Source organism: Crocodylus siamensis, chromosome 3 (genome assembly GCF_052110815.1).
Source record: "Crocodylus siamensis isolate JL-2025a chromosome 3, ASM5211081v1, whole genome shotgun sequence".
NCBI lineage: Eukaryota > Metazoa > Chordata > Crocodylia > Crocodylidae > Crocodylus > Crocodylus siamensis.
Window position 1 is genome coordinate 220,298,873 of NC_143397.1, and position 13,345 is coordinate 220,312,217.

Here is a 13,345-nt window from a genome sequence, read left to right on the forward strand (position 1 = left end):
TGTGTAACACAACAAGGAGACACAGCCTGGGAACCAAAGACGTATGTACCATACTGGCCCATAACATAAGTGATACCAGCAACAAGGCCTCAGAGAGCAGGAGGGCCTAAATCCCAGTTTTGGGGGAACAGATCAAATTAGGAGAAGGCCCAGAAGGCTACGTGGACATGGGACAAAAGAGAGACAACCAACCAAAGAGATGAAGAGTCATTAGGAGTCATTAAGGGGGAAGGAGAATACAAAAACAGAGACTTGAGATTAACAAAGGGTCCCTCCCTTTGTCCTGTTCCTCCCTGTTTTGCTCCCTGTCCCCCGGGAAGGCTCCCCAAGGCCACCATGGACGGAGGGCATACCAGCAGCCGTCTCATGCACGCCACTGGAGGGGGGCTGTGGGCCTCGGCATCCCACTTCCAGACTGCTGACACCTAAGAGAGAGCCTCTGAATGGAGCCTGCATCTTGACCAGATGTACTTTGACTCTGATGATGACAGACCTCGGATTGGTAGATATAGAAGTGTTTGATTGTTTGTATTGTTGCTTTTTGTTCTTACTCTGTATCAATAAACTCACCTATTATCAGCTGGCAGGTGTTGTGGTCGGTCTGAGGGTTGTGCCTGCTCAGAACAAAGATACAGGTGCTGGGTCCAAATCCAGTGTCAACAATTGGCAAAGGTGGGCAAGAGAGGGATGTGACCCAGCAACAATCCCATGTACTGGTACAGGCTGGAGACTGACTGGCTGAACAGCAACTCCGCAGAAAAGGACCTGGGGGTTACAGTGGACAATAAGCTGAATATGAGCCAGCAGTGTGCCCTTGCATGAAGAAGGCTAATGGCATACTGGACTGCGTTGGTAGAAGTGTTGCCAACAGTTTGAGGGAAGTGATACTTCCCCTCTATTCAGCACTGGTGAGGCCACATCTGGAATACTGTGTTCAGTTTTGGGTCCCCCACTACAGAAAGGACCCAAGTTGGAAAGTCCAGTGGAAGGGAACAAAAATGGTTCGGGGTTGGGGGATATGACTCATGAGGAGAGGCTGAGGGAACTCGGCTTATTTAGACTGGAAAAGAAAAGCCTGAGGAGGGATTTGACAGCTGCCTGAAGGGGGCTTCCAGGGGAGCTGGAGCTGGGCTGTTCTCAGTGGTGGCAGATGACAGAACAAGGAGCAGGGGGCTCAAGCTGCAGCAAGGAGAGTTTAGGTTAGAGATCAGGAAAAGACCTTCTGAGGAGGAGTGTAGTGAAGCACTGGAGCAGGCTACCCAGGGTGGTGGTGGACTCTCCTCTCCATCCCTGGAGGTTCTGAAGGCCCAGGCAGACAAAACCTGAGCTGGGATGATCCACTCGGGGAGGGTCCTGCTGTGAACAAGGGCTTGGCCCCCTTCCACCCCGCCTGTCGGAGGCCGCTTCCAGCCGCGGCGACAAGAGCTGGGCCGGGGCAGCGAGGGCCCGGTCCCCAGAGCCACTTCCCGGCGTCCCTCCACCGCGGCGAGGCCCGCGGCCGCGAGCCTGAGTCGGGCAGCGCCCCCCGGGTCCGCGCTGCCACATGATGCCTCCGCGCCCCGCCCCGCCCCGCCGCGCTCCGGCTCCGGCTCCGGCTCCGCCGCGGGGGGCGCCGGGAGCAGCAGCGGCAGCGGCAGCGGCAGCGGCGGCGGCGGCGGCGGCGGGCGCAGACGTGCTCCGCTCCCCGGCCACAGCCCGCCATGAAGATGAACTCGCCCTGGGCGCGCTTCTACTCCAACAGCTGCTGCCTGTGCTGCCATGTCCGCACCGGCACCATCCTCCTGGGCGTCTGGTACCTGGTGAGCGGCGCTGGCGGGCCCGGGGGCCGAGCAGCTCCATAGGGCTTGGCTTGAGGGAGGCGTCCCCAACACGGGGCATGTGCTGAGCGGGGCGAGGAGGGCTGGGCCCTCCTTCAGGAGCCTGAGCCTGAGCCTGAGCCTGCGCCTGCCTGTGCCCCTCAGCGAGAGGATAGCAGCTGGTCTTGGGGGTGCCAGCGCTTGCCCCCGGGTCCCGCAGCTGCAGAGGCAGGTTCGGGGCTGTGGGGGGCTTGAGGTGCTCCCTCAGCCCCTGGAGACTTCAGCGCCAGGGCCGCATCTTAGGTGGCGCAGAGGCTAACTGTGCTGCTGCCTCAGGGCCTGGGGGTGCGGGCGTAGCTGCAGCAGCAAGCCCCGTCCTCTGTCCAAGCACCAGGTCTTGGGTGTCCAGGTTCAAACTCCATCAGAATCCAGCTTGTCTTTCCTCTGTGCTGCGTTTTTCACTGCCAGTCTGTGCCCAGCCAGGGCTAACCTGCTCGGTCCGCATCTCTTGCTGGGCAGGTGAGGTTTGTCAGGTCTGCCAGCACCCAGGGCTTGCTGGCTTTCCTTGGGTGGGAGCCACAAAAGGCAGTTTTTATTTTCCCTCAATAACTAGGGCATAGTTATGCCTGATTCTCTATCCAGTTACATTGGTGTAAAGCAGGAGATGCTCCACTGCTGCTCATGTTCTCCTGGTGTGAAGGAAAGGAGAATCGTGCTCCAAGTAACTAGCAGGGGAAACAGTGGAATAAATAGATATGCGCAGGTAAGGTTGTGCACACTGCCTCCCATTTACCTGGGACGGTTCACGCAGCAATCACTGTCCAAAAGGGAAAAGAGCTTTGGAGGTTAAGTGCTGCTTGTCACGATTTGTTTAATATATAATGAAAATGGGAGGAAATTCTCTTCACTGCAGTTTTTCAATAGAAAGTTAAAATATCCTAAACTGCTGACCTTTAATGTCTTGATGGTTGCCTAGATAAAATAGCTGACATTTTATTTAAAAATGGTGGGGTTTCTTTCTCTTCCTGTCCTCCTTATTGTGCTTGTTTTATTAGATGTTGAGCTCTTGGGCAAAGGTATTCTGCCTCTCTTTAACCATTTCCTGCCACTGCAAAATGCTGCATTTGAAACTGGGGAAGAGCTCTTCTTAAAAAAGTCTGGAAAGTACCTTGCTCGCTGTGAGCACTGCTGTGTAATGTAAAGGTTAATTACTACTCTCCTTTCTCAGTCCGTGTTTAATTCCAGCACTTAAATGCTTTGTCTTTTAGAACATCCCTGCATCTTTAAATGTTTCTGTTAACTGGTGTGCGATGCTCAATTCATCAGGTAATGCTGCTCTTCAAGAGAGAAGATATTTCTGGAGATTACTGTCTAAAGAGTTGTATTATTAGCAACATAATTCTTTATAAGATACAGTAATTCCCTCTGGCCATCAGTCTGTAAATCTGCAAGCAGTTTCCTTCCTAGACAGACCATAATGAAGTTAGAGGACAGCATTTGGACTATGATTTAGAAAATAAACAGTGTTAAGGACTTTAATAAATATGCTGTTTTAAATATTACATATTTAATTCATGTTTAATTAAGATAATTCCTGTTTTAATTTAGGGCTAGGGTGAGTGTCTGCTAATCACTAAAATAATTACCAGGAAACAAACAAATAATTAAACAAATAAACAATCAAGAAGTCTTCCTTTTGAATGTAGTGGTGGTAGTGCAGAACAGCTACCACCACCAAAACCCATACAACATTTGCACACACTTTAAGTTATTTGTAATATATCTTTGTATTTATATGTTTAGGATATTTTGGTATGTTTTATATGTTTGGGGATTTTTTAAATTAAATTATTAATGTACCAGAAAGAATTCTTCTTCCCCATTTATAGGACATACGTGAGAAACTCATATAGTTTTAATGAGTTTTTAATCTGTCCTATGTGAGAAACCATTTGACAATCAATTTTTAAGATCTATGGAAAGTCTCCCACAGATATCGGTGGGCGTTGGATAAACTGCATGATTTCTATTCAATTTCTGACTATAATTTCTCCACCTTGAGTAGTAATATAGAGAAATCAGCTTCCCAGAGATCAGAATTGACATATTTGCAAATGTGTTTCTATAATAATGGAAAAAAAGCTGGTTTGTTGCTTTGGATTTTGCAGATGTACTTTACTCCGTATTCACTCTTCATCATCTCTTGATATGCAGCCTGCATTTGACTTCCAAGCTATGCAGAGCTGTCTAGCAAATATAATTTTTCAGATACATGATTCTGAAGATCGCTTAGAGCCAGGCTTATATACTAGCTACTGAGATGTTTAAAAACAACTAGAAACTAAAAAGATCCACTTTATTGTAGAGTGTCTTAAGAGAAAAATGTATCAGTGTAATTAAAAGGTGAAGTTGACATGGACTGTTAAATACATCTTCTAACAAGTCTGTGTTCCATAAAACAAATATTACACCGAGTAGATTGTGCATCGATTTAGCTATGTATTGCTTTTAGTGTGATATAATAATGTTAAATGAAGTCATTTGTGGACATGCACTCAAGTATCTGGGCTATTTATAGTTTGAAAAGAGTTCTTTTTTATTGTACCTCCATTGTAATCATCCAGGTTTAGTTTCGTGTTCTCTAAGCTTTTGAGCATTTTTTTCAGGATGCTTGGCTGTATTATCTTGCACAGGGTTGAATTAAACCTATGTAAATTGGTTACAAAGGACTGAGATAATAATATTTTGGGTTTTAGAAAAGATTATTTCTTAAGAAAACATATTAAGAAATGAGAACTAAACATGTTAGATGAATGGTCATATGAATAAATACACGTATATCAGTATCTTAGTTATCTCTTACATTATGTCAAGGCAGATGTCCCCATACTAATGTGCTGGCTCAGCAAAGCACAGAAATGTGTTTTTGAAGTCCAGAAAGACACTTAAATACAGGCCTAACATTAAGTTGATTTTATTGAGATTTAAGTAGATGTCTAATGTTACAGATGTATGTAATTGCTTTGCTAATTTGGAACTTTGAAATAACACTCGGTTGGAATTCACTTTTCAAGGGTGACTTCCGTTTTAATATTGTGTTTTTCTTGCAATTCAGTTAATAAAGATATACTGGTAATTTCAAATTCAGTTAAAATAGTTAGCTAAATTAGCCAAATACATTAATGTCATCTTAAAACTCACAAGAACATCACTTTTTAGTTGCTAAGCATGTTTTTTTCCCATTTATAGAATATAATACTCTTTAATTTGCATTGTGTATCTTTATCGCTAACATTTTCCTTTTACATTAATCCCTACTTCTATGATTCTATGATACATAATCTGAGTTACTTCAAAATGATTTGAAATTATTAGAGGTGCACTGATACATTGGTCCAGTATTGGATTGGAACCAATATAAAGAAAATGGACTGTATCGGAAATTGGCCTGATGTGGTTGATAATTTGGCTGATAAATTTCTGTGCCTGTGCGCAGCTGCAGTGCAGCATGTAGGCAGCGAGGAGCAGAGCCTGGCAGCATGGAGAGCTGCGTGCAGCTGGTAAATCTGTTGTAGTGGAAGGGAAGGGGCGTAGGGGGGCAGATCAGTGCCCCCCGCAGTGAGGCAAGAGTGGGGCTGGGGTGAGGCCGGGGTAGTCTTTGCTGGGGCGGGGCAGGTGCAGGACGGAGCCATGGCACATCTGGATGGGGGGGCGGTGGTGCCTCCCGCTACTGTGTGCCACTTGTCTGGAAGTGGCTCGTCCACTTGTCTAGCAGCTCCTGCCACTGCTTATGCCACTCGTCCGGGGGGTGGTGGGGAGGGATGTGTCCCTGGAACTGTACAGGGTGGGCTGCAGCTGCAGGCTGGGGCCATGCTCCCAGCGCCGCCGGTGCCCACTCCCAGCACAGCACAGTGTGGTCCCCAGCCCCACCCCACAGCTCACCCTGCCCCACTCAGATCTGGAGGCATATGCCCCCCCTCCCAGCCCTTCTCCTGGACAAGCAGTAGTAGTTGCTGAACAAGCAGATTAGCCTCTCCCAGACCAGCGGTGTGCAGCGGTGTGAGCTGCCACTGCCCAGAGCATCCATGGCTCCATCCCACACCTGCCCCACCCTGGTTGGGCAAAGCCTACACCAGCCCCACTCCTCCCTCATTGTGAGAGATGTTGATCTGACCCCCCACACCCCTTCCCTCTCCCCTCCCCATTCACCACAACAGCCCTACCAGCTGCATGCAGCTGTATTGGAAATTGGATTGGTATCAGCTAATATGCCTCCTTAAAAATTGGCTATTGCTATCAGCCCCCAAAATCTCTATTGGTGCACCTCTAGAAATCATGACATTCATGGAGTACAGATTATTTTTCCTTCTCTTTCTTTCTATGTTAGTGAAGAGCCTTTCCTATTAAAGTTGTAGGACCAGTAAAGTAATGGAGATCTGGACGAATGTGGATACCAATATGCAAAGGAAGTTGCTTCTCACAAACCTACAGAGACAAAATACTTAACAAATGGTGGACATATTTTTTCAGTAAGCAGGTAATGGGGTTGAAAAGGCACAGGTTTACAGATGCATGTTTGGAAAGCTTTTTGTTCTTAAGGCAGGGTTGTTCAACTGGCAACCCACAGACTTCATATGTCCAATAAGGGGTTAAGTTGTGGCCCCCCAGGTTCCTTCCTGGCCACTGTTCTCCCTATCTCACCAGCAGAGAGTTGCAACAGCAGAGTCTCTGGGCTTTTTATCCCTCCTCTGGCTGTTACTGCCTACCTCCATCCTAGGGGGCAGAGTAGTGTGGTGTATCATGGCTTGCAGAGCTAAGGGTGAGCCTGAAGCCACACACAAGGTGCATGTTTTCTCTCCATTTCCTCCTCCACTGCATGCGGTGCAACACAGATGGGAGGAGTGCCTGTGAAGGAATGTAGTGCAGCAGGTGTTGGGGGTTCAGGTGTATGGTACAGCAGTGGGGCAGGAGTGGACATGTGCATGACATGCAGCCTGGGGAATCTGTGGCTTGCCTTGGAGGTGGCCCACAGGGCATTTGGCCCATGACTGCTTAGAAGCTGGACAACCCTGTTTTAAGATATTGATTGTAATTTTATAACCTACAGTAGTGTCAGTTGGTATGAGCAAAAATAGATGATGGTCTTCTGGTTAAGGTTTTATTGCTTCATCTTCAGATGATTGCATGATTCTTATGCAGTAAAGCCACAAGTGAATTAGGCAGGTCAATCCAATTCAAGATCAAGTAAGAAAAACCTTTACATTTTCACCACATGCTTATGTATTCTTCAAGTTGTCTCCCAGCATACTTTATAGAAAAAGGCTTTAGAAATAACTTAGAGATTGGTGCATTTTTATTTTAATTTTTCATATACCTCCATCTGTAGTCATATGGCTTAGTATTATGTGAGGTCAGTTGTACAGAATTCTCATATTATGAGGGAAATGACAACAAATACAATTTGGAAATTTCTTAAACTAATATTTTCATACATAAAAAAATATCATGAGCCTCAAGTTATGATAATTTTAGAAAGCAACATGAGGAAAACGGTAGAATCGCAGGTTCATAGAGAAGCAGAGTTAGAAGGGACCTCTAGAGGTTACCCAGTCCAATCTCTCACCTGAGGCAGGACCACCCCTGGTCAAACCGTGCTGCACAAATCCATTGTCTAACTAAGTAAATAAACAACAAAACCACACAAGCAACAATGTCAAAACCACAAGGTACAATACCCTAACCTGCCACAGGTAAAGTAGAGGGACCACTGCAGCCTATGACCTGCTGTTGCAAGGTTGCCAAAAACTACTTGAGAGATTCAAGGAAGAGGGCCATGCTTTGTGCCACAGAGGAAGGTAAAAAAACTCCACAGTCTGCACCAAACTAACCATAGGGCAAAATTAATTCCTGACCCCAAATATGGCAGTCAGTCTGACCTGAGTGGAGGGGCAAGGCCCTCTAGCAAGGAACCTCTGGGTTTGAGTCCCAGCAGGAGCACTGGCATGCCCACGTCACAATCTCCAGCCTTGGTGAAGGTAAAAAGAATCAATCTGACACGTGTAGCATCAGAAGGAGGAAAAAAAATTCCTTCCTGGTCTCATGTGGCAACAAACAAAGCCCAGAGGTATCCATAGTAGAGCCTAGGCAAAGCTACTCCTAAATCATCCATTACCAATGCCTGTCCAACCTCTTTTCAATGACCTCCAGTGATGGAGAGTCCACAACTTCCCTAGGAAATCTATTCCATTGTCTCACTGTTCTAACAATGAAGTTTTTTTTCAAGCTGTTGGTTCATGTGCTATACTCTACAACAAGAGAGAAAAGATGTTTTTCCTTTTCTTTGTGGCAATCCTCCAGGTATTTGAAAACTTCTTTCATGTCCTCATATTGAGTACCTTTTCTGCAAATTAAACATGCCTATTTCCTTCAGCTTCTCTTCCTATGACTTGCCTTCCAAGCCCTTTATCATTTTTGTCACTTGCACAGCCTGAACCCTTTCTAACTTCTCCACACCCTTTTTAAAATATGGAGCCCAAAACTGCACACAGTACTCTAGATCAGTGGTTCGCAATCTTTTGCACCTTACACCCCACCAACCATTTTGTCAAAAAACCCTGGTCATACCATGAGAAAAGCAGAACCCCACAAAATTGCACTCTTCAAGATATCTGTTGATTCATCTATTTGAAGTGCAAGCAACTGATTTTTTTCAAGTAGGCAATGAATTGAAGTCCCAGCTACATAACCTGCACGAACGCATGATTGGGCGGTCAATGTCAAGGGCTATAGGCTATACAGGAGGGACAGGATAGGAAAGAGGGGTGGGGGCGTGGCGCTCTATATTAAGGAGGAATACACATCCTCGTTGATTAGCAACGAGCCAGGGGAGGGGCACTCTGAAGTGCTTTGGGTTAGAGTACAAGGCAGTCGAGGTGAAAGGGACTTAATGGTGGGAGTCTACTACAGACCTCCCAACCAGGGAGAAGAGCTCGACCAGGAATTCTTGGGTCAGCTCACAGAGGTAGTGAAGGCTAGGGATGTAGTAGTCATGGGGGACCTGAACTTCCCAGACATCTGCTGGGAAGAGCAGTCAGCCAGGTCTGAACGCTCACGTAGGTTCTTGGCCAGAGTGCAGGACCTCCATCTAACCCAGGAGGTGCACAGCCCCACCAGGGGAGACGCCTTGCTGGACCTGGTGCTGGCCACGGGTGATGACCTGGTGAGGGGGCTGCGAGTGCTCGACCACCTGGGTGACAGCGATCATCACCTGCTGGAATTCACCTTCCGGCACAAGGTGGCAAAGGCATGCAGTAAGGCAGCGGCCCTAGATTTTAGGAGGGCAGACTTCAACGAGCTAAGGAGGATAGTTGGAGAAGTGCTGAGGTCCCGGGGGGGTGGGGAGCCAGGTGTCCAAGGAGAGTGGTCGCTCCTTAAGGAGATGATCCTCCAAGCCCAAAGGAAGGTAATCCCAACGAGGATCAAAGGGAGCAGGAGAGCACACAAGCCTCTGTGGCTCACCAAAAGAATCCGGGAATGTCTCCTTGCTAAAAAGGAGGCTTATACCCAATGGAAAGAAGGGGTCATCACCAGGGAGGGCTATTCTATAGTTGCTCGGGGATGTAGGGGGACAGTTAGGAAGGCCAAGGCAGATATGGAACTGGGACTGGCTTCCCAGATTAAGGACAATAAGAAGTCTTTTTTTAAATACACAGGGGGTAAAAAGAAGGTCCCGGGTAATGTGGGGCCCTTGCAGGATGACATGGGTAACGTGGTCTTCACACCAGATGGCAAAGCTAACATGTTTAACGATTTCTTTGCCTCTGTCTTCCTAAGTAGGGACCAAAACAGCCACCTCCCTGCTGGACCCCCCTTGGGCCCCGGGGGAGGCACACCTGGGGCATGGGTTAGCGAGGATTTAGTTAGGGAGCTTCTGGAGGGGTTGGATGTATTCAAGTCAGCCGGCCTGGATGATCTCCACCCTAGAGTTCTAAAGGAACTGGCCGAGGTCATTGCAAGTCCCCTGGCACAACTTTACGAGCACTCGTGGTGCTCTGGTGAGGTACCGGAGGACTGGAAGAGGACCAACGTGGTCTCCATCTTCAAAAAAGGCAGGAAGGAAGACCTGGGAAACTATAGGCCGGTTAGTCTCACCTCGATCCTAGGCAAGCTGTTCAAAAAAATTATGCTGGCACACATCCAGGAGGGGCCAGCAGGAGACTGCATGCTTAGGGGCAACCAACAGGAGTTCATCAGTGGCAGGTCCTGTCAGACCAACCTGGTGGCCTTTTACAATCAGATCACCAGATCACTAGATGCAGGGGTAGCAGTGGATATAATCTTCCTGGACTTCCGGAAGGCTTTTGACACTGTCTCTCACCCTGTTCTCATTAAGAAACTGGGGGGCTGTGGTGTAGACACCCACACAGTCAAATGGGTCACCAACTGGCTGGAGGGCCGCACCCAGAGGGTGGTAGTAGATGGGTCCTTCTCAACCTGGAAGGACGTGGGCAGTGGGGTTCCGCAGGGCTGGGTCCTCGGGCCCGCACTGTTCAACATCTTCATCAGCGATTTGGACGAGGGGGTAAAAAGCACCCTGTTCAAATTTGCTGATGACACTAAGATGTGGGAGGATGTGGGAACATTGGAAGGATGCAACAGGCTACAATCTGACCTAGACAGGTTACAAGGGTGGGCGGACGAGAATAGGATGGGTTTCAACACAGACAAGTGCAAGGTGATGCACCTGGGGAGGAACAACCAGCACCATACCTACAGGCTGGGGAACTCCCCTCTTGTCAGCATGGAGGCGGAAAGGGATCTGGGGGTGATCATTGACTCCAAGATGAACATGGGCCGGCAGTGTGGGGAGGCAGTCAGGAAGGCCAACCGCACCTTGTCATGCATCCACAGATGCATCTTGAGCAGGTCCAAGGAGGTGATCCTTCCCCTCTGTGCGGCATTGGTCAGGCCACAGCTGGAGTACTGCATCCAGTTCTGGGCACAGCACTTCAAGAGAGATGTCGAGGGCATCAAGAGGGTCCAGAGGAGGGCCACTCGTATGATCGGGGACAACAGGGTGGGCCCTATGAGGATAGGCTGCGGGACCTGAACCTGTTCAGCCTCCAAAAGAGAAGGCTGAGGGGGGATCTTGTGGCCTGTTATAAACTAGTGAGGGGGGATCAGCAGGCATTGGGACAGTCACTGTTTCCCCGAGCACCGCCAGGAGTGACCAGGAATAATGGTCACAAGCTGGCAGAGGGTAGGTTTAGGTTAGATATCAGGAGGCGCTACTTCACAGTCAGGGTGGCTAGGGTCTGGAACCAGCTTCCAAGAGAAGTGGTGCAGGCTCCTACCCTGGGGGTGTTTAAAAGGAGGTTAGATGAACATCTTGCTGGGGTCATTTGACCCCAGTATTCTTTCCTGCCATGGCAGGGGTCGGACTAGATGATCTGCTCAGGTCCCTTCCGACCCTACAAACTATGAAACTATGAAACAAGAACACTGCTGTAGATGAGGCCTAGCCAGTACCAAGTATCACCACCCATGTCTTTCACCTAATGTTTCTTCTATTGATGCATTCCAAAACCACATTTGCCTTTTGTGCAGCTACATTGCATTGCATTGCATTGCAGACTTGTATTGAATCTGTGATCAACCAAGACTCCCAGATTCTTCTCTGTAGTGCTGCCATCCAGCCAGGTGTTACCTGTTTTGTATTTGTATTTTTTATTAAATTCCCGAGGTATAGCACCTTGCATTTCTCAGCACTGAACTTCATCCTTTTAGCTTGGGCTCAGCTTTTCAATTTATTAGGATCCCTCTGAATTGCACTCCTGTCTTTCAGCTTGTTTGCAGTCCTTTGCAGTTTTGTGTCTTTTGCAAACTTTCTCAAGGAGCTCTCAATTCCAGCATCCAGATCATTATGTTGAACAGCACTGGGCTCGGGACAGACCCCTGAGAGATTTTACTTGAAGCCACCCACCGTTCTGACATGGATCCATTTGTAATTACCTGTTGCTTGTGGTTTTTGAGCCATTTGTCTTTCTGCCACATAGTATTAGAAAGGACCTCTTTCCCTACTATATCCTCGTTGGTTGTTTAAAGTTACTCAGGAATTTGGAACATCTGGAAACCCACCGGTAGAGAAATAAGCAAGCAGAATACAGCTTGGTGGACAGACTTGCATTATCAGTGCAGTTTATTACATAGGTATTCCTAATGCATAAATGAGAAGGAATCTTCCCGCCAAATATTTAAAATAGTTACTTAGTAGGTACAGCAATTAAATAAACTTTTAACTTAGCCTTATTATTTTGAATACTGTGGATTAGTGAATGCTGTTTCTATAGTTATGTCTTCCTGAAATACTGCTAGAAATATTGAGGAACTTTAATATAAAATATAACTTTCAAGGAGCAATGGCCTTGTCAAGAACACTGAGATAACTTCCAAAAACCTTCTGACAGTGAGATCTGTACAGGTGAAAGTAGATTCTACTTCATGCATTGATTGTTGTAGAGGGGAGGCAATACTTGCAATTGGTGGTAAGATGTTGCCTATAAACATCATCTTGTTTAAAAAAAAATGGCAGTAGTTTGACCAGCTGAATGGAGCAGGAGGGAGTGATATCTATTCAGGTTTTTGCAATGGTTGTTGCTTTATCTTTCACCTGTAATATCAGACATGAAATAGGAAGTCACTGATAACCCCATGGTAACCATTATCCAAATTGCAAATATTATATATTAAAATTGAAAAGGGGAATATGGAAAATGCCCCCAGGTAATTGTTTTCAATGAAATTATTTGACAGTAAGTTGTTCAAAGCTGTATAAGGAAGGAATAAAGTAGGTGTCTACCTTTTTTTTAACATAGCATGTTAAAATAAAATGATACAGTTTTTACTTGTTTCTGGGTGTCCAGTTAATATTGACTAGTCGGTAATAATATCCTGTCTTTGAAATGCTTAGCAGCAGCATTTATAAACCCAAGCTATCCTCTTTCTGAGTAACTGGACTCTGCTTTCTTTATTTAAAAAACAAACAGGGAACAATGTCAGATGTGTTGATGATCTCCTTGAAGGATTTTCCATTACCTAGATGCATAGTGACGGATATCTGTGCAAGTGCGAAAGACCTGATCCTGTGCCATTCAAGCAGTGCAATTTTTTTTCTGTTGACTTGAATGGCAGAAGGTAATACTTCAAAATTTACCATCTTTAATTTTCCCTGAGCCTGAGGAAGGGCATGTGCGCCCAAAAGCCTGCAGGATATATATATATATATATTGCAATTTCTTAGTCTAATAAAAAGATATCATCTCTGAACCAAGAGTTCTGAAGTTTTCCATTTCTTTTTGTCTCACACCAACACAGCTACCAAATACATCTCCAAGTACATGATAAGGGTTTTTCTGAATCTGTATTGGAGAATAAGATGATGAGAGGTATATGTTTTCCTCCTTTCCTACCATTTTACAATCTTATGTATGCCCCATCAGTAACATGAATGCATCCTTCTTCCTGGTCCCCATCCTGTACTTCAGGGGTTG

At 46.6% G+C, this 13,345-nt stretch overlaps 1 protein-coding gene across 1 annotated transcript in view; it reads left to right on the plus strand.

The window, feature by feature from the left end:
- The first annotated feature begins 1,378 nt into the window (after nucleotides 1-1,378).
- The window catches only part of LAPTM4B (lysosomal protein transmembrane 4 beta), a 104,509-nt gene continuing 92,542 nt past the window's right edge, over nucleotides 1,379-13,345 (plus strand). Inside the window, exon 1 of the mRNA XM_090040401.1 lies at nucleotides 1,379-1,799. Within this exon, the coding sequence (XP_089896527.1) occupies nucleotides 1,701-1,799 (99 nt within the window). The 5' untranslated portion in view covers nucleotides 1,379-1,700. The remainder of the gene's footprint in view (nucleotides 1,800-13,345) is intronic.